This window comes from Cynocephalus volans, chromosome 3, assembly GCF_027409185.1.
Source record: "Cynocephalus volans isolate mCynVol1 chromosome 3, mCynVol1.pri, whole genome shotgun sequence".
NCBI classification, from domain to species: Eukaryota; Metazoa; Chordata; class Mammalia; order Dermoptera; family Cynocephalidae; genus Cynocephalus; species Cynocephalus volans.
In genome coordinates this window covers 95,058,846-95,081,067 of record NC_084462.1, presented here as the reverse complement: position 1 = coordinate 95,081,067, position 22,222 = coordinate 95,058,846, and the positions used below count along the sequence as shown (strand labels likewise).

Below are 22,222 nucleotides of genomic sequence, written 5' to 3'. Positions count from 1 at the left end.
CTGGCCAGCCACCCCCACCTCCCCCCTAAAAATAAGCCAGTTTTATGTAAGAATGTTCTTGATGAAGAAATAAAAATTATTATGTTATTAAATCTGGACCTCTGAGTACATGTCTTTTTTAATAATCTAGGTGACAAAATGGGAAGAAAGCAAAATATAATAAATGATTGTTTTGAGACAAAGCACTTTGTAATTGTTTTGAACTGTGAGCTAAACTAGTTTATTTTTTCATAGACCACATTTACTTGAAAGAATGACTGACAAACTACAGTTATTCAGACTTGGTTATTTAGGAGATATTTTCCTAAAAATGAGCAATGCACTTCAACTGACAGTATTCATTGCCAATGACAAAATTTGAGCTTTCAAGCAAAAACTGGAATTTTGATAAGTTGTATCAACTACTATGAGCTTAATGACTTCCAATAATTAAGAAGCTCCTAATGAGAGTGGAGGTGAGGTGTCTGGGGATGTTTACTATAAGCAATGTAATTTTTAGTTAAATGTAAAATGAATTAATATTTAAGAGATTTATATAATTCGGTCAACCAATATTTTCTAAATGACCAATGAATAATGTTACAAAATCATACATGGGTAAAAGATCCATTCAAAATGCAAGACATGAGGCTGACTGGTTAGCTTAGTTGGACAGCATGGTGTTGTAACACCAAGGTCAGGGGGTTGAATCCCTGTACGGGCCAGCCACCAAAAAAAAAGTGCAAGACACACCAGTGGATTTTATATTAAAGAGTACAAAAAGTTCACTAATTTGATTTCAGATTCTATATTGCAAGTGACCTTTAAGAAACTTCACTTGTTGAGTTTTGGTACAGAATCAAAGAAGAATTTTCCCAATTAGCTGAAAAGGCTATTAAAATACCACTCCCTTTTCTACCTATACATATGTATGAGGTCAGATTTTCTACATGTACATCAACCAAAATATCACAACAAACTAAGTGAAGGAGATATAAGAATCCAGGTGGCTTCTGTTATGTCATATATCAACGAGATTTACAAATATGCAAAACAACCTGCTCCTCTATATCTTTTTGGAAAAATAATTTTTCACTGAAAATTTTATATTAACATGTAATGAATTTATTATTGCTACTTTAAAATAAGTTAATAAATATTTTTATATTTTCTCAGTTTTAATTTCTAATAGAATAACCCACATGAATTTTTAAGAATATAAGAGTTCTGAGATCAAAACGGTTGAAAATGTTGATGTGTCAGGTATGTAAATTGGGAATCATGAATTCTAGTTTCAGCTCAGCTTCTCCATAGCTACATGATACACCTTCCTCTATAAAATTAAGAGGTTGGGACAAATGACCCCTATGGTCCAAGAAAAGTCTGTAATTTTATGTTCCTTACCTTGAAGTTGTAGATTTCATTGTAACAATCAGCACTTTTCAGATACCAGGTTACATTCAAAGACAGATCACAAGGTTCTCCATCAACTATAAAAGAAGAAATCTTTGTAACGAAAGACGATTCCCAACATAAAAGATGATTTTTAAAATGTTAACCTACATCCTATTTATTTCCTACCCTAAACTGAGATCCTCAAAGACCATCCCTTCTTCAAAGATAAAGTAATCAAACAATATATGCAAAAGAACTGAATATTCTTCAGATAAAAGTACTGTTCATAAAAAGAAACAGCAGTTACACGTTATTTAACCTTTTGAAACTGTGTATGTTTTTATGCCATAAAACCTCAGTTTCTGGATTCTACTGGGAAAAACCTGGGAGTGATAAAGCAGTCCTAAATTAAAATCAGTCTTCTATAATCATTCAAATATTTACTGAGCAGAGCATAAGTCTAGAGAGATACAATGGCACAGTGTTAAGACAAAGAGAAGAACAGCAGGAACAAATTATTTAAGGACCCTTAAAAATGCTACATTCTGGGGGCCGGCCCGTGGCTCACTCGGGAGAGTGCGGTGCTAATAACACCAAGGCCCCGGGTTCGGATCCCATATACGGATGGCCGGTTCGCTCACTGGGTGAGCGTGGTGCTGACAACACCAAGTCAAGGGTTAAGATCCCCTTACCGGTCATCTTTTAAAAAAAAAAAAAAAAAAAAAAAATGCTACATTCTAGTTGGAGAGACAAGAAACAACATTAGAGATGTCATAAGGCAATATTCATGACTATTATTAGTAGTACAAATAATAGTTCCACTGAGAGAGAAAGTCCTGGCTTGGATCTTGACAACTATCAAGATTGGATAAAAAGAACAATGAACAAAAAGCAAACATGGTGGGGGGAAGTTAGAAATAGAAAAAGCCAAGATAGAGTATTAGTTTTTTTTTTTTCAAAGCCCTCCTTAAGAAAAGCCTCAATAAATCTCATGAAATCATGAAAGCTTCATATAACTCATTAAATATAGTTTGGAACATAATTTTCTAATGGATTAGACATTAGTCTGAAGACTTGGGAGTGTAAATCTGACTATATGACTGATTAGCTGTCTTATCGGTATTCCCTTTTATCTTTGATTCCAGCTGTGGAAGGGAAGACATACTACAGACTCCCTATTGCATGCAAATGTAACAAAAATACACGTGACTGCATTTAGTAATCTACCTTTGGTTCATAACAAAAGTAGCAGCCTAACAAAGCTTCCCCTTTGTTTTAAAAATTGTTTTCTGAAACTAATTTGTAAGTTAATGACCAACATATCTTCACAGGGCTTTGTTAGATTATGTAAAAGTCTGACCTGTTGAATAGAATACATAGAAATGATAAAAATGATACTGCAATCTGGCTATGAACTATTCAGAAGAACCCATGCAGAAATCGGATTAATTAATTAAAAGCCAGTAAGAATACATCCCCTAATAGGAGATTTGCAAGGAAATTAAGCTGCAAAAATATTATTGCTTACGTTAAAAGCCAACATTTAGAACTTTAAATGGAAGGCTTTAAGAGACAATGAAAATGGTCCTGCCTATTCCATAACTTTCAATACTTCCTATACTTTCTATACTGCCTATTCCATACTTTGACAAAAGTATAAAATCGGAGACAACTGGCACATATGAAAAAGCATAGAAGTACAAAAGAAAAAGACAATATAAATTTTAAGGAGCTTCAAGTCCTCCAAAAACAATGAAATGTAGACACTTTAAAAAATGCAGCTTGTTTAACTTGGTAAAACACCATTAGATGAAAATGCAGGTGAGAAAAATACAGTACCTAAAAAAAAGGACAGAATGGCAAACAGGCTATCAGGTATTCCCAAAGACAAAATCTTGCTATCTCTAACAGCTACTCTTACCTACTAAACCAATCTCAGAAGAAAGAACAGTGTGCAAGAGTAGATTTAAGTCATTACTCAGGAGATTATATATATATATTTTTAAAAAGATGACCGGTAAGGGGTCTTAACCCTTGACTTGGTGTTGTCAGCACCACGCTCAGCCAGCGAGCCAACCGACCATATCTATATGGGATCCGAACCCGGGGCCTTGGTGTTCTCAACACCGCACTCTCCCGAGTGAGCCACGGGCCGGCCCCAGGAAATTATATTTTAATGGAAGTAGTATATTCTTCATAGAAATTCTATCTGCTCCTTTCACCCCAAGTAGAATGCAAGCTCAATGAGGGAAAGAAATTTTTCTATCACTTCCCTGTCTAAAACGGTGCCTGCTAGTTAGCTCAGTTGGTTAGTGCATGGTGCTGGTAACACCCAAGGTCCAGGGTTTGATCCCTGCACCAGCCAGGAAAAAAAAAAAAAAAATCTAGGACACAAGAGTAAAATCGGTGGTATCTCTATGACTCAGAACAGATGAAAACACCATGCAGGCAATCAACCAACATAATTAAATGTAATTCAACTGAGATGTGATTGCATACATATATTTAATATACTATATAATATATATTCATATACTATATAATATATACACAGATAACATATAAGATACATGGTATATACTCAACATATATATTCAATATAGTATGTGTATATATGTATAAAAACATATATAGTCATGCATCACATGTTTCAGTCAATAACAGACCGCATATATGAGGGTGGTCAGAGCAGTGGGCTATTCCACATAGCCTCGGTGTGTAGCAGGCTATGCCATCCACATTTGTGAAAGTATACTCTATGATGTTTGCACAGTGATGAATTGCCTAGCAATGCGTTTCTCAGAAAGTATTCTTATTGAGCAACAGATGACTGTATTAACATATATGTTAATATATGTAAAATAAATACATAAGAGAATATAGTAATATATATTTATGTACATATTACCCATAATACCTATAATATATATATGTGTACATATATATGTAAAGTAAACACCAGAAAAACACGGGAAGAAAATAAAGCTCACACAAGTAAGTATTCTGAACATACACCAAAAACGTTTATACCTAGATAGTGCCGGACTATTAAATTTAAGAACTTAAATATACATTGCAAATGACCATCAGAGGAAGAAAATAGGTAATTTAAAAGCTTACACCTTTTAAAAACTCAAACGAAAACTTCATGAAATTCAAAAAGCTCACATTTTAGGAAGATAGTGGTATTTCTGAAGAGGATCTTTCCAAAACTAAAATAATTTTTCCCCTGCAAAGATAAAGGAAACATAATTAGTATCAGATCACTTCAATTCCCAAGGCAGACTATAACTACCTAAATTTACAAAATGTTCAAATTAGTTTCCTTAACCAAAAAGACATCAACATCCTCCCTTTTAGTAAAATTCAACCATATCCAAACTGCAGGATTTTGCCCCTAATGCAAAAACATAATTTTTTTCCCACTAGCCATGAAGTACTCTAGAAGAGAAGCTGCTAGAAATCTTAATTTAACTTAAATCTTCATGGGACATACCCTTTAATCAGTTCATTCCCTTTACTCACTAATCACTGCCCAGAATAACCAATCGTTTTTTTCAAATTAACTATTCTATGAGCAGACAACCAGAGTTTTATTTTTAAATCTAAAAGGACTTAACTATTAACCACTTTAATAACAAGTAAAATCCTAAAATTGAGAACCTGGAGATCCTCAGCAAATGAATAAAAGCTATAATGCTTGCCCTATAAAAGTCCAAGTAAGATTTGGGCATTACAATCAGTGAACAGAGCAGAATGAAACAAAAAGGCCAATGTAGCTTTAAGCTTCAGCATTTCCTGCCTGCATCCGGTTCTTGTCCGCTCATATTACTATTCCTCTTACTCAAATAAGGTTTTAAGAGGGGGGAGGGGCAGAAAGGGTCCACCTACCTAGTTAATTGTCCAAAGTAAAGACTAGCCTTAATACATTAAATTTGAGAATACGATTTCTTCCACTTTAGTCACTCCCGTGTTAAAATACATTTTTTAAGTTCCTAGGCTTCCTAATCACACAGCAAAGCTTAGAATAACCATTTAAAGTTTAAACAAAATCAAACCACCTAGTAAGTTGAACTACCCAGAAACAAAAAAAAAAAAGCGCAGAGGAAAAAAGAAAGAAATGAAGACGCCTACCTACATATATTCCTCTCATCCAACCCGGGTTCACTGGATTCTGTGAAACTTCAGCTGAAAGATAAACCACTCTCCGTCTACACATCAAGTTTGCTTCTCCCTCAAGTGAGGCACTGAAAAGTTCTGCTACTTTCCTGATGAGAAACCGGTCCACCAACTCCTTCCCGCTTCTTTAGTGGCCCTGACATTCCTACTAGCCCACCTACAGAAGTGCGCTGCTTTCCGCTCCAGGGAGGTGGGTCCCTGTGGGCCAGGGACACGGACACTCCCGGAATCCCACCCCTTTGGAAGTGAATTTTGAGGAACCCGCATGGACTCCCTGGGCCGCCGTAGCCCCACCTCTTGCTCCTGCGGGTTCAGTCACTATTGAAGTGAACACTCACCGACGGTATCGGAATGTGCCACTTGGACCGGTCGGCAGCAGATACGGGTGTCGGTCCTGCACCGAAAAGAGACAATGGGGACGGCTGAGCCCCCAGAAGAAGAAGAATGACAGGCAAGACCTGAAGCCACGCAGCCGCCGCCATCTTCACAGCCATGGAATGCTTACCCAAAGCATTTCACCTTCTTCCGGTTCGTCCCGCCCTCTTCCGGCTCTATTCTATAGGCGGGATTATCCGGGTCCTTGAAAGATGGCGGGGATTGTTTGCCTTGAGCCCCAGAGGTACCTCCCCCGGACGCTTGTCACTCTTTGGTGAGGCTTTGGGCCTACTGCGCAGGCGTTGTCCTGTCGTAACACAGTCAACGGGTAAGGGTGGTCGCCTCATGCCATCCCAGCTTCCGTCTTCTCTTCTCCTTTTTCCCAGCCCTTAAAGAGTTTGGGGATGAGGCAGGCACCTCGTGCAACGTTTGGCTCTCTCCTTCTCTCGCTCGCCCCAGCTCCTCACCTAAGCCAAAGCTGGACGCCGGGGCCAGAAGTCTGGCAAAGCCGTAAGTCTGGCTGCCCGATTGGCGTCTAGTAGTGAGTTGTGCGATTTTGGAGATATTTAAGCAAAGGCTGGAATTTGGCTGTGGTGGAGTAGAAGTGATTCGGAGACTGGATGGTGTAATAAGTACCCTTCAAAAGCCCCTTCTAACCCTAAAAAGTACGATGCTGCCGTAGACTTTGGCCGGAGACTACAGTCTCCAGCAAAGCCCGGCCGGCACTTCCCACTCAAAACTAAACGGGAAGAGAGCGAGTCAATTTTCAATATCTGTGGCGTGACCACCGTTGAGATAGACCTATAGATGTTTCGCCCCAACCAAGGAAGCCGTCTCGGTCTTCCAGGTTCTCACGCTCTTGATTTTTATCCTCCAGGGCTCATTGCGTACCGCTCTCTCCCCTTCAAAGACAGTTTCGGTTCCTAATAAAAGCACGTTCCTCGTCAGCTACCTGTAAGAAAAATTTGCCAAATAAATCCACGTAGAAACGCTAGTTTGGGCCTGAAAAAACCCAGGAGCAAAATTCAGTATATATCACTCCCCAAGGATCTGGGGGGATTCCATTTCTCAGAAACTTGACGGTGGTAAAGTGCTAGTCGTGAAGTGCTGGTTGTAATTTAGAAACACGGGCCAATCGGCTTTTTAAAAAGGTCACCCAGGGATTTGGTCTGGGAGCTGGGAGCCAGTCGGAACGACAGAGGAGCCATGGAAGCAGCCGGGAACGAGGAAATCAGGTAAAAAGTTACTGGTGCTTCTGCAGGGACTGACCCCAGGGCAGGCGATAGTACCTTAAAGTGGCTAAAAGCAACATCATGGCTTTGAAGGTTGCATTGATTATTTCACTTCTTTTTTGAATGTATTTGTGCGCTTAATCTTTATCATTTTTTCTCAGTTCTGCAGGGAGTTGATATTAATGGTTAGCCTGTCATAAACACTTTCGGAATGGTTAAATAACATTAACAGTGGAAATGTTGAGATCAGAACTCTAAGGCATGAATTTCAAGCATGTTGCATTCCAAGTTCAGCTGTACACCCACCTCTTCCTATATATCACTCCAGAGTTCATTCTTCAAAGTTGAAAAGAGGAGACTGCAGGTTTCTCTAATCTTTGCACACTAGATTTTAAAAAAGCGGCAAAGACTGAGTTTAATGAAGGATAAACAATTTTTTAGTATAGCCAAGTGTATCTGTTTGGGCTTGTTTTCAAAATATTTTGAAATTTGTGTTCAATCATAGTTTCCTCCATATCATGAACATGCTTACTACACATGTATTCAGCCACACTTCTGCATGAAAGCTGATGTGGGTTTTTTCCCTTATAACCTATAGTCGTTTTAATCAGATGGACGCTAATTTAAATACATATGATCAAGTAGCAATATATGTACCTCTTGTTAATGTTTTATTCCAGAAACAGCTCTTCCAGAAACTTGGTTTTAATAAACAATGGCTAGATTGTCAGACTCATTTTAAAAAAGAAAAGATTTTCCTTCTGCACCTGTTACTATTTTTATTCTAGCACTTTACACCTCCATTATAGCATTTGCCAGCTTTATTGTGATTGTTGGTTAGGCTCATGCAGAAAGCTTGAACACAGTCCTTCATATCCTCCTCAGAGTTCACCACCCAGTAAGAATATCCTGAAAATATTTTGTTAAATAAATAGGTGGGTGGGTTGTGGTTATTTTTTGTTTGGTTGGTTTGGGTTTGGGTTGGTTGGTTGAGAGTGTTTTTTGTTTGGTTGGTTTTTGCTCCTTCAGATTTTACTATTGCAGTCATAGCCTTCAGTCATTATTTTAAAAGAAACCTTCCTCATAAGTAACAGTGCTCTTTTTTCATTACTTTCAGAGTAATCCCAGAACTTGATATTTTGTTGTTTACCTTGGATGATTTATGAAAGGATGTTGTTCTGCAGCACATATGCTGTGTTATGTTATGGCCCTGACACAATTTTGCATTGCACAATAGACTCCAAAGGTTTATTTTGCATGTTCATACTATAGTTAGAGAAGGTACAAAAATTAGATTCACAAACACTGTATAAAATAAGTTTCTTAAAATGTCTTTTTATTTAGTGTTGAAGATGAAGCTGTGGATAAAAACATTTTCAGAGACTGCAGCAAGATCGCTTTCTACAGGTAAGGAAATTAAATATATTACTTAGATCAAAACATTTCTGACAATATTTCAAAATTGATGCTTATTAAATTTTTGGAAACTGGCAGGCTTTCTAAGGAAATGGTCAATTAGGAAATTTAATGATTAAGGAACTCATCAGATAAGAAACTTTCACTTTAGCTTTATATACTTGCTAGTATATTATTTGCATTTTTCAATGGATAGGTATTTAGTTTTAAAAGCAAATTGTTTTAAAGCTAATTTAAAGTTTTTATGTCTTTGAATAGATAATACTTTTATGTAGTTCAAAAAAAATAAAGATTATACATTGAAAAGTGTTACTCCCACTCCTGTTGCCTTCCACCTCATTCCTTATTTTGTCCCTGTAACCAGATTTATTAATTTCTTAGTTATCTTTCCAGTTTTTTTTATAAATACATATATTGTTATATCACCCCCTTTCTTACACCAAGTAAGTTTTTATATATATTGTTGTGTGCCTCTTTTTTTCTGCTTTATAGTTTAATCTGAAGAGCTTATATGAGTACATGGAGATTGTCTTCCCTTTTTACAGCTGCATAGAATTCCACTGGGTAGATATACCATCATATATTCAGTCTGTCTCCTCTTGCTAGACCCTTGGGTTGTTTTTAATCTTGTGCTATAACAGCACTACCTCAATGAAGAGCTATACATACATCATTTCCTATACATGTAGGTGTATTTATACAGTAGATTTCAAGGAGCGGGATTACTGCATCAGAGTAAATGCATTTGAAATGTGTTAACTATTACCAGATTTCCCTCCATAGGAATTGTACTATTTTGTACTCCTATTACCATTATATGAGATTACCTGTTTCTCTAGCACTCAAAAAAACTCTTTAAAATTTTCATTTTTTTGAATGTCTGCATTTATGTGATCCTGAAATTGAAATCATAAAAAATTGTACCATATATTTTAACTTTCTAATTATTCACTCTGTTTTCTAGAGGAAGAAAAGCATGTTTTAATTTTGAGCAGATACCTAGAGGGAAGCCTACAGTGAATGCCTGGTCACCTTGTTAAATCACTAGATTATACTGGATTTCCAGTAGAATGTATCAAGTTATTACTAAAATGTCCATTTCACGGAAAGAGAGAGGGAAATTAACAAGCTCATAAATGTCATCTATGAAAATTGCCCTACTTTCTCAATAAAGGAAACAAGATGCCATCCTTTGAACAGTGTTATGTTGGACAATTTCATTAGTATTCTTGTTGTTACTAATCTTATTAGCACTTTAATAATAATAAAGTACATTTATTAGTTCTTTATTAGAGTACTAACACTGTCTATGCCCAGTTCACTTAATATCATAGTGAATTTTAATGACTTACATGTGATAATACTGTCTGTTGAATGCTGACAGTCACAACTAACTCTCAAGCATCTATATACTCCATATTTGTAGGCGTCAGAAACAGCAGCTCTCCAAGAAGTCCACCTATCGGGCATTACTAGACTCAGTCACAACAGGTGAAGAAAGCATCAGGTTCCATATCATCAATGAAGCAACTAAGGTGAGATAGAAGTATTTTCTACAGAGAATAATTTGTTTCTATATTTATTTGGATTGAAGTAAATTTCTTCAAGAACTAATTAAAACCACATATGCTTCAAAAATAAACTTTGTTAGAGAAGGAATGTCATCTTTTTCATATCTGCACTAATACTACTTTAATAGTATGAATATCAACATATAGATTGCCTGTGCATCAGATGTTTTCCTAGATGTTTTACAAATATTATTTCCTTTTAATTAATCTTCATAATACACCCAACATGTACATTGTATTATCCCCAATTTTCAGATAAGGAAAGTGATGTCTAAAAAGTCACTTGCCCAAAGTCACACAGCTACTAACCAGAATTTTCTCCTGCATCTATCAGACTCCATCAAACACACACATGCTTTCTAGTACCATTACACAACAAATAATTGCCCATGCAGCCTGGGCAAGGTACAGATTCAGTGAATGTCCAAACCTCATAGTGTGGGTAGACCAGGGGAACAGGGGACAGGGAAAGAGACTATGTAGTTGAAAACCTAAGTCACAAGTATTCCATCTTCACTAGCAGATTACCATAGTTATTATATACTGAAAGGATTAGAGCAATATATCTTAAGTGCTTTCTCACCTGCCAAGTCATCACACTACTTCAAATGGGTCAGTCATGAAGGAAGCACTATGGGCTGTGCTAGGAAGTGAGACTGTACACAAGTGCCTGATGCTCTCAACCTGACCCTCACTTCCAGGTCGTCCCCCACCTTCTAAAGGCATCATAAGTTTCCTAATCCTCTCAGACCAGTCTAACTTATAATTCTTGTAACTGAAAGATGTAGTTAAGGCAATGCAGTCTGGATCCCCTAATAACTTGGATAGTAACTCTGCCAACATACTAATAAATCCCAATTCTGGGTAGCTGACTTTCACTGCAGACCTATGAGACATCTTTTTGTGACTACCATAGCTCCTCCCCTATAGCACTGTACTGAGGAAACTAATTCATGAGAGAAGAAAGAACAAAAACTGCTCACAACATCAGTTCTCTATAATATTTCTTATTATAGAATTTGTTAATGTAGAGTTCTCTATAATATTTGGAAGTTCTTTAATTTAGAAAGGGGTCCCAACTTTATTTTCAGACAGAAGGATCAATTGTACAATGAGGAATGCTATCTTCATTATGAAGTTTTAGAGATTTTAGTCATTTTATAGATGTGAAATCCTGTACTATAACTTTCTTGCCTAAATTCAAAGTATGGACTTCTACTTACTTAGGGTCATAGTTATGGTGGCAGTACACTTAAGTTCATCTCTCTTAGCTGCACAGACGGGACAGTTAGCCTTTCTCCAACACCTAGTGCTGATTCTTATACTACCCATTTTTCTGAAGGAATTTGCCCTCTTGCTCAGCATCTTTGATACCTTTGAGTTCCCATCTCATAATACCCCCAGAGTCATAGGTCCTCTACTGCTCATTCAGGTCTGCCATACTCTACATCCTTTTGTAGCCTAGATTGATAGCTATTCATGGGAAAAAATAGGTTAATACTAATTTCCTTCCTGAAGAATCACCCACTATTTACGTGTGGTTTAGACCCAGCCAAACCCATCTATACAGGGTCAGCAGAAACAGTTGGCTCCAGGAAGTGAAACGAGTTAGAGGCCTTCCGGGAGTTTTTAGGCCTGCCACCAGATGTCAGGAAACTTTCTGTCATTTTCTCATTTTCCTTCTTGTCTCCATTGTGCCTAACTTCAGAGAATTGTAGTTGTTCGTGGTTAGGATAAGAATCCCTGTTCACCCATGGGTAAGCTTAGTATATTGAGCATCTGAACAATCTACTGTCATGAAGACACATGCTGAAGCAAAATAAATGAGGCAAAAATTACTCTGAATATCAGTGATGAGCCAAAATGAAAATTCTCAACACAGCTTGATATCAGTGCAGTTAGTGATGGACCCACACACGCCCTTTTACATTACCATAGATCAGTTTTGTCTTCAGATCCTGAAAATATGAGGGACAATGCGGTTCAGGTCAGGTGCCAGGATCAGAGGCCAGCAGATCTGGATGCCTTCAAAGGAAAAGAAGTCACAGTCCAGGAGGACCCACAGGATCTCAGCACAAGACAGCACCTGGCTCAGAAGGGAGCTGAGGAACCTGACAAACAAGGACAAATTATCTGGGATGTCAACAACGTAGCTCCCAAGACTGAGAACTCTGAGGATCCCTTGGAATAGACTCCATGTTCAGGTATTGAAAATATTGGAGCTGCATAGGGAATCTGTGGGCTCTGATATATGGCAAATACATGCAAATGTATATGCTGGGAGGTCACCCTGATGAACTCCATTTTAATGTCCTCCTTGTCACATGGAGTTGAGATAATTAATAAGGACTTAAGGTTTCGTGCCCTCTGTCAGTCTGATAGGGATGACAGAGGTCCAGAAAGTAATCTCAAAAGTTGTGTACCCCTTGTATCCAGATCATTGCACAGTCGAAGAGCCTCCATTAAAGGTTGTTTCTGTGATGAGATGGCTATTTCAAGGGGATTTCACATTTGAATATAGTATGAGTGTGGTCTGGAGATTTAAAACAAATTGCACACATCCACTTATTCAGAATGATAGCTTTCTATTTTAAGTTCAGAGAGACAGAGCCCAAAGTCTAAGAGGATCAGATTCAGCTCATGGCAGCAGTTCTCAAATTGCACTGATGAGGCAGATTCTAACAAACCCAGAACTCTTAGTGCCTGCCTGTCCCCACACCTTCAAAACCCTTAAAGCCATAACTTTGGTGTTGTCAAAATTTGTTGTTACTTTTCAAAATCCTTCCTCCCAATTCCCTTCCCCCAATCTGCCCCTTAATAAACAATCAGAAAACAGAACCAAGCTTCATTCAACATTGTCTTAGTTGGCTTAGGCCACCATAACAAAATACCAAAGACTGGGTGACTTAAATATCAGACATTTATTTCTCACAGTTCTAAAGGCTGTGAATTCTAAGATCAAGGTGCTAACAGATTCGCTGTTTGATGAGGGCCCTCTTTCTGGCTTGTAGATGGCCACTTTCTTGCTGTGTCCTCACGTGGTAGACAGAGAGAGACAGAGTGAGAGCAAGAGAACAAATGCTCTCTGGTCTTTTCCTGTAAGGGCACTAATCCCATGAGGGAGGACTCCACCCTCATGACCTCACCTAAACGTGCTTACCTCCCTAAACCCCCATCTCCAAACACCATCACATTAGAGGTTAGGGCTTCAACTTGCCAATTTTGGTGGGAAACAATTCAGTCCACAGAAGACATGATGTGCCTAGAACACAGTAATGTTACAGAACAAGCTGAAATGTTGACCTGTGTATTACCACTAGGTCAGGACATCCAGACTTTGAAGAAGAGTTGATTGCAGGTTCAGATGCATGAGTTTTCTCACATAAGGTCCCAATATAGTATTGCGCTTATTCCTGATGACAGAATAATCAGGTCGTTTTTGATAAAGAAGCTTCCAGAAGAAAATCTAAAAAGAAAGTGATCAGGAAAGTGTTGACTGCTCTTTCAGAACTGTTTTATTTTTTGTTTTTTCTATTATCAATATTCTACCTTCAATGAAAATTTGACCTGGATTGAGAAACAGAAACAATCTAGTCTTGTGACCTCAGTACAAGGAAATATAGGCTGTCTTCTGAGTCCAGCTAAAAATCATTGCTAGCAAGGTTATCTGGAACAGATTTTTGTCTTTCATCTACTTTTTATTTCTAATTTTATGCTTTTTCATGATATGGATGACCATTTAGCAACATATTTATTTTCTTTTTCAATCTGTTTGCAAGGTTTCACCAGAGACAACACTTTTTCTAGCAGCTTCTCCAAGGATGCGAGGATATCTCTGAGCACCTCAATGAAGTTAACCATTGCCTCTTTATCTAAGCCTGATAAGAATGACATTATGCCCTGCCAGCCCCCTCCTCAGCAGATGAGATGCAACTACCACTTGCTAGCCAGTACTGTATCTGCAGAAATGGCCAGGAACGGGCCGAGCCCGTGGCGCACTAGGTAGCGTGCTGCGCTAGCAGCGCAGCGACGCTCCCGCCGCGGGTTCGGATCCTATATAGGTAGTGGCCGGTGCACTCACTGGCTGAGTGCCGGTCACGAAAAAGACAAAAAAAAAAAAAAAAGAAATGGCCAGGAACTTGCACCTAATTTGGGGACTTCTGAAACAATCAGAAGCACACCTGGGCAGGCTAATTTTCTTTGGGGAATCACACTAATGCCCAGTGTGAGGTCGGCAATGTAGTCTGTAGAGAATCAGTGCTTGCACTAAACCAGCTGACTGCAACTGTGGAAGGGGTAATTTGTGCCCCATAGCAGTTTAATGAGCTCTTTAGATCATTCTCTGGATGCTGGTAGGTCTTGATCAACAGCTGGGAGAGGTGGTTGCTCACTTATCTAGGCCTTTTAGGTGTAGTGTTCCTTATATCATAAAGCAGAGACCTGGTGCCAGAGGAAAAGCAAGACCAACCCATCAAAGTGTTATAGAGTCATAATTTCTCTTCTTAACCCCCAGGGCCATTTAAATGTGTGTTCTAGGTCTATTCTGTTAACTCGATTACAGTCTCTACCAGTTGTGATTTCCAGCTCTGCGTGAATAAAAAGTTTTAATATAATTGTGATCAGTCTTGCTTGAATATGTAGACAAAGGTGTTTCTACCACCATGATTTCTACAAAGTGATATTTTGATTTGTGGCCATTAAAAAAACTAAAGTTATGGATGACAAACTACCATATTCTAATTGTTTTTATTGATTATGAGAGAAATAAGTATGGAAGAGGGAATTAATACTCTTTTTCCCAAGCTGTGAGAGATGGGCCTCTGAGTAAAGGTGTATGAAAAACCAAGTAGAGCCTTGTAGTACTAAAAGAAAATCCAAAGTGTATTCCTTCCTCTGAGGATTTATCTCAGCTTCTCTGCTTAAGTGGACGTTTACACATTTTGAATATTTCCAAGGGAGCAAAACCCATGCTCTCTTACCTCATTTAAAATATCTATTTAAAATGTTTAGATGTATGTTTGTTCACTTATTGTACATAAATTGATCTGGCTTCAGTTTGAGTATAACTGCTACTATTATCTAAGGATTAATACTAAATTCTCAATTTAAGCTATCCAGCTTCCGTAATTTATCTTCTTAATGTGTTTCTTCATTGTCATTTCTGATCACTAATAGGAAGAGATTTGGTAACTTATTTATATATTAGTTTTTCATAAATATCCAAAAAGGTCCCTACCAAGTAAGAACATGAGTGTGTAGAAATTCTTAATGTTTTAGAGAGAAGAATATAACATGCATGTTTAGGCTTTGTGAAAGAGGAAGGTTTTGGTGGAAGGATTGTGCAATAACTGTCAGTTAAGAAGCCCCAGGGAGAAACTGTTGGCCACAAAGCTGAGGTTTCCATGGAGGTGCCTCAGAGCTCAATGCAGGGAGGGAAAGGGCTCAGTGGTGGGGGCTCTGAGCCAGTCCCCACTGCCTTCAACCCAAGTAGCTTTACTTACTGGACTGCTGGGAGTCGGCTGACAATAAAAAAAAAACTGAGTCAATAGAAAAAAAAAAAATAGTGTGAGCTAGATCATAGGAGCAGATGCATACTAGGGTCTAAGGAAATTATGTGCCTGAAACATAAAAGGTATTTTGGTGATAATAAGAGATAAGAATCAACCTGGATATTGACCTTGAAAAGGGCCACCCTATCGGAAACATTTGCTTGCTAAATTAAGTTAAAATTAAAATGGAGCTTTAACTCTGATTTGCACATAAGGTCATTATGGTGAAAGCAGGGTTATTGCTAACTCTTCTCATATAATTAAGATTCTTGGGCTGCAGCCTCAAGAACAGAACATACAGACCAGTGTTTGGTTTAAAAAATTTTTTTGAGAAAGCTATTTTACTAAAAATGAGAGGATTTCTGGTGCCTACCTAGACACAGTTTGTTAGTCATAGACGGGCAGACAAACTATGTGTCTTGTGCTTAGGATGTTCCTGCCCATTTTTGCCTATCCAAAGTCCTAATCCCTGAAGGCTCTCTTAAGTCCCTCCTCCAGAGAGACGTCCCAGAACCCCTCACTTGAGAGTCATCATTAATATTCTCCTTGTTCTGCCACAACACTATTCTTGTCCTTCTATCTTAGCACTTACCCTAGAATGCTTAATGTTAAATTTGTATCTTTTGTTTCCTTTAAATTCCAAGAGTTTAGTCATCGCAATATTAGATGCCAAATAAATATTAGTTGAACTGAATTTGAGAGAGCAATGGAAGTGTATGTCTAATTAAGGAGAAAACACATAATCTAATAGGATTCCAGCTGGATTTGTACGTGGACATATTTTCAAATGTTAAAATTCTGATGGCACACTTGAAGTAACTCACATATACAAAAGAATATTAAACACGTAAGCAATAATTTCTGTATTAATTTCTATAATTAATTAATTAATATAATTAATTTCTGTAATAATTTCTATAATTTCATCATAACCCTGTTTCAGAGTGTCTATAAAAACATCCACAGTCACAGCACTATTTACCTGCTCCCTTTTCAGTATCATGTTGCTGTTTAAGTGCCCTGATTGCTCTCTTACGTTCTCAAGAACTAAAGTTCCAGTAATATTTTTTTGGTGCTGGCTTGATATTCTCTGTACTTCCTATCTCTTACTTGTTCCACATTGTACCTATTCTGTATTATATTGTACAGTCTACTTAGCTTGTCCTTCATTTAACAAACTAATAGTAACAATATAGGTTCCCAGTTGTAAACAAATTTGGCATCACACTTCATGAAGAACTTGCAATACACCAGTGTGGCATGGCACACCAGTTGAAAACCACTGTCTTAAAATGTTTCTCTGATCTGGATGCCTCATTTTGTAATCAGCCATTTCTGTTCTCTTGGAGTATAAAGTTGTTTTGTGTTTTATTTTTCAAATTCTGTATTCATAGTTTTATGTTGCTTCCATCTCCCATTGTAGGCAGAATATTATCTAAATTCCCCAACTTCTTGAAAAACTTCCCCAGGCCTTATTCCTAGCTGTAGAAGTCCCTTGATTTTAGTGCAACAAGCCACATTTCATCCACCACTAGAGAACTCCAATGGTCATCATTTTACTCTATTCTTTTCTCTGCTGTGGCCTGCTACCCTTCATCTTTCATTCAGATGGTGTCTAGTTACTCTGGTTTTAATACCCAAACACTGTAAATGTATCTGTAGTTTATCATGCATACAGTAGCCATATGTCCCAATTTTCCAAGGCCGGTTTCAGTTTATGCCTGTCATCTGGTGTAATTATTAATAGAGACCCTTTACACTCTAAAGATTTGTGTTTGGACAATTACATGTTTACCTAGCCATAGAATCCAATGAAGGTATTTTTTGTAGCTACCACCGGTATAACCAAGCAAGTACATACATAGATTAAGGAGATTTTTCTTTTTATTATTGCCATTTTTCTCCAATTTGCCTGGCCTATCATAATTTAAACAAATACTTTTCTGATTAATTGGTGTAGAATTGACCATCACTTTTGAATCCAATCTCATGTATCTGTTTCCAGGTTCCTCTCCTGGCTGAAATTTATGGTATAGAGGGAAACATTTTCAGGCTTAAAATCAATGAAGAGACTCCCCTGAAACCCAGGTATGAAGTTCCCGATGTCCTCACAAGCAAACCAAGTACTGTAAGGTAAGCCAAGGAATAAGGTATCTTAGATATGCTCAATATGCTGTCTTTATTTTTTTTTTAATTTTACTATAAAGGCATTTTTTTATTGAAATGTGTCGATCGTACATATTTATGGGGTACAGTATTATATTTCAATATATATATATACACAATGTGTGATAGTCAAATCAGGGTAGTTAGCATACTCATCATTGTAAAAATTTATCATTTCTTTGTGATGAGAACATTTGAGCTCCTCTCTTCTATCCGTTTGAGAACACATGACAAATTATTGTTATTTATAGATTCCTAGCACTACTGTACACCACTAGAACTTATGTTTCCTATCCAGCTGTAATTGTGTCCATTAACCAACCTTTTCCTGTCCCTCTGCCCACCTCCTCTTCCCAGCCTATAGTAACCACAATTCTACTCTCTGTTTCTAAAAGTTCAGCTTCTTTTTTAGCTACCACATATAAGTGAGAACATGCAGTATTTATGTTTCTGTGCCTGACCTGTTTCACTTAACATAATGTCTTCCAGGCTCACTCATGCTGCAAATGACAACGTTCCATTCTTTTTCATGGCTGTATAATAGTCCATGGTGTATATATACCACATTTTCTTTATCCATTCATCTGTCACTGGACACCTAGGTTGGTTGCATATCTTGGTTATTGTGAATAGGGCTTCAGTAAACATGGGGTGCGGATATCTCTCTGGTATGATAATTTCCTTTTCTTTGGATAAATATTAAGCAGTGGCATTGCTGGATCATATGGTAGTTCTATTTTTAGTTTGTTGAGGAACCTCCATACAGTTTTCCATAATAGCTGTACAGATTTATATTTCCACCAATGGTGTACAAGTTACCCTTTTTTCACATCTTTGCCACCATTTGTTACTTTTTGTCTTTTTCTAATAGCCATTCTAACTGGGGTGAGATGATATTTCATTGTGGTTTTGATTTGCATTTCTCTGATGATTAGTAATGTTGAGAATTTTTTCATATACCTGTCGGCCATTTGTATGTCTTCTTTTCAGAAGTGTCTATTCAAGTCATTTGCCCATTTTTAAATTGGATTTTTTGGGCTTTTTGCTGTTGAGTTGTTTAAGTTCTTTGTGTATTCTGGGTGTTAATCCCTTGTCAGATGAATAGTTGCAAATATTTTCTCCCATTCTGCTCGTTGTCTCTTCTCCCTGTTGATTGTTTCTTTTGCTGTGCAGAAGCTTCTTAATTTGATGTATTCCCATTTGTCTATTTTTGCTTTTGTTGCCTATGCTTTAGAAGTCTTCTCCATAAAATTTTTGCCCATACCAGTGTCTTGGAGTGTTACCCCCATGTTTTTTTCTAGTAGTTTTATAGTTTCAGATCTTAAGTTTAAGTCTTTAATACACTTTGAGTTGATTTTGATATTCAGAACGTTCTTTTATCATACCTTGAGTAGTGAAATTTATATTTAATTCCTATTTTTTCTGCTACAATCATTTGCAGAGTTAGTATTCATATATTTGGGGATAAGTTTACTCATTTTCTCTGTTACCCATTCTGTTTTTTCTTTATCCACTATTTGACTCATCAGCACTTATTAATGGAGAGAGGCAGAACTTTGACCTCTGTTCTTCTCAAAAAGAAAGCAGTTTATTAGCCAGACTTTAGGAGCAAGTAGAAGGAAAACTACTTAATTTACTCACTCAGATTAGCAGCAGGGCTCCAGAGACCTAATACACTAGCCAAACTCCTGTGCCTACCAAAATTTATACATTTAGACTGACTCACGTTTAATTAAGAGTATTCTCAGAAGACTAACGTAATTTTACTTAGAGTCAGAGATAAATTAATAATCAGTGTCTAGATGAAAAAAATCTTTGGAGACTGAAGCATTTTTCAAGTACCTGCAAAATCTTCATCAGTTCTCATCATACTTTCTGGTGATATTTCAACTTGGTTTTCCTTTTTGATTTCTGTTATTTTACTAAGGCAATATAAGATTATGCCAGATGCTTTAATTTTACTATATAATTATCATGGTTTTACATACATTATTTTTTTCTTGAAAATCTAATAAAAAGTCAATAGATTATAAGGAAAAATTAATTCAGTTATGGTAGAACCATCATAAATTTAAAGCATATCTGTTCACTGAACTGTGGCTATATGCCAAGAGCTTAGGAAATAGGAACTAAAACGAGGCTGTTCTCAAGGCTTTTGCAGTTTGACAATTGAGTCAATGCACATGTATAACCATTTGGTCACAGTATCTTGTTTATTATCCTGGAGGATTCACTTTACTGCTAGATCCTTTAACACTTTTACATCTGTGTTCATAAGTAAAATGAGTCTGTCATTCTCTTTTTCTGTGCTATCTTTACCATGTTTGGGGGCCAGGGTGATAATAGCTTTGTGTGGTAAATGTGGTATATTAGTTCTGTTTCTGTTCCAACCCCTTTCTAGAGGGCCTTTGGCTATTGCAGTGACTAGAAAGCTAAAAACTACATTACTCCATTTTCCAGACGCCCTTGTAGCTAGAGTTTCTGATATAATTTAGTTTCCACCAATCAGATGCACTTACAGAAATCTCGATTTCAGAACTGAGTTCTCTGTTTTGCTTGTATGGATCTGGCATCTGTAAAGTGGCTCTAAGGCCATTAGTTAGGACCCTGGTTTTCTGATCTCTGAAATACATCTAAGGTGGTATGATCCTGGAGCCCAGCAGTTGCCACAGTGACTTCTGATTACCCAACTTCCTGATTCTCACTGAGATAGAAGTTCCATGGACATACAGTTATGCAGTATTGTTCTAGGGGTTGTTACTGGACACCCAGCCTGAAACCTACTATCTGAACCCTTCCCGTGGTGATATAAGCCACTAATTCCCCATATTAAGTCATTTACTTTCTGCTTAAAATAGCCACAGTTGTTTCTATTATCTGCTGTTGAGACCTGTTTGGTATCAGAAGTAGGTATAAGCAACAGACCCTCCAGGATGGGAGCATAAGATTGGCTGGCTGACCTAGCTGGATTTGAAGGCAGTGAGGATCTGGTTACCCTTAGGAGATGGGGTACTAGATTACGGGCTGAATTGTGTGCTCCCCAAAATTCATATGTTGAAGCTTTAACCCCTAGTACCTCACAATGTGACTATAATTATAGATAGGGCCTTTAAAGGGTTAACTAAGTTAAAATGGGGTCATTAGGATCAACTGTAATCCATTATAACTGTGTCATTTTAAGGAGAGATTAAGACACACACAGAGAGATGACTTTGTGAGGACACAGGGAGAAGGAAGCCATGTGCAAGCCAAGGAGATAAGCCTCAAAAGAAACCAAACGTGCCGACACCTTGATCTTGGGCCTCTAGCCTCCAGAATTGTGAGAAAATAAATATTTCTGTTGTTTAAGCCAGCCAGGCTATGGTATTTTGTTATGGCAAAAAACTAACAATAGACCATGGCATTCCATAGCAAAGTTACTTAAATTACTACCAGTGGTCAACTGAAATGAAGTGCCTGTTGAAAGCAGATGAAGTGGTAGGGGCATACCACATTATAATTGTCATGTAGAGTTCAAAACTCTGAAGTGGCCTGACTCCTATTATCTTCACTGAAGAACTTAAAGAAAGAAAACAACAGTTTCAGGGCCTTAAATTCTTGGTTCAAGGCATTGTCAAAAAAATAGTAAGTTTCTGTGCATTCCTAAAAGTCTCTCATATCTATTGTAGCTGCAGAGTTCTTATAGCTGAAAATCAGATACAGATAGCTGAATTAGACTATAAGTTGAATTTACAGACTTATTAGGTCTGTAAATTTAGGGCATTAATTGGGTAAAGGTAGGACCCCTCAAAATTGAATAGCAACATTTGGAAAGATTTGGGTAATTGTAAATACCCAAATCTCAAAATTCCCCTGAGCCTCCCATTCCAGCTGAAGCACCTCTTACTCTGTCCAATAAAGCTGATCCTGCCTTGCTTGAACACTCTGTATGGACCTCATCTAAGACATACCTTGCCAGGGGATTCCAATGATCCTTGTACCTCACCCTTACCATCCTTTACTGCCTCCAGACCCACTGTCCAATTCAGATCTCAACATGCTCAGAGAGCCAATTACAGTCAAAACCCAGGAGGAGAAGGCTAGCATGTGTAAAGAATTATAAGATTTTATAATGGCAAAACCCTGGGAAATATGCATAAAAATAATTTCTATGGGATTCCTAGACCTGAATGAAGGAAGGAACATAATTTTAGATCAGGCTAAATTTATGACACAGGTGCATGTACCAAAGCCAAGTGGATTTGATATGCTAGCTTGGGAAGCTGAGAGTGGTTCTGTTTTCTTGGTTGGTTAACTATAGTCTAAACTCAGCTGTGGATTCTGCTGAATGAAGCTGAGATACCAGGAATTCCTTGTTACA

At 37.6% G+C, this 22,222-nt stretch overlaps 2 protein-coding genes across 4 annotated transcripts in view; one reads left to right on the top strand and one right to left on the bottom strand.

Moving 5' to 3' along the window:
* Positions 1-6,051, bottom strand: part of TMEM87A (transmembrane protein 87A) — a 54,610-nt gene extending 48,559 nt beyond the window's left edge. Inside the window, exons 1-3 of the mRNA XM_063089078.1 lie at positions 5,892-6,051; positions 4,543-4,603; positions 1,384-1,469 (exon numbers count right to left, since the gene is read on the bottom strand). Of these exons, the coding sequence (XP_062945148.1) occupies positions 1,384-1,469; positions 4,543-4,603; positions 5,892-6,047 (303 nt within the window). The 5' untranslated portion in view covers positions 6,048-6,051. The remainder of the gene's footprint in view (positions 1-1,383; positions 1,470-4,542; positions 4,604-5,891) is intronic.
* A 102-nt stretch (positions 6,052-6,153) lies between these two features.
* Positions 6,154-22,222, top strand: part of GANC (glucosidase alpha, neutral C) — a 63,828-nt gene continuing 47,759 nt past the window's right edge. Inside the window, exons 1-5 of one of the 3 annotated variants that reach the window (XM_063089838.1) lie at positions 6,154-6,256; positions 7,080-7,163; positions 8,505-8,567; positions 10,003-10,111; positions 17,702-17,829. In XM_063089838.1, the coding sequence (XP_062945908.1) occupies positions 7,135-7,163; positions 8,505-8,567; positions 10,003-10,111; positions 17,702-17,829 (329 nt within the window). In that variant the 5' untranslated portion in view covers positions 6,154-6,256; positions 7,080-7,134. Of the gene's footprint in view, positions 6,257-6,428; positions 6,439-6,470; positions 7,164-8,504; positions 8,568-10,002; positions 10,112-17,701; positions 17,830-22,222 lie in introns of those variants that run through there. The other 2 variants (XM_063089839.1, XR_010022904.1) reach the window with 2 other exon arrangements.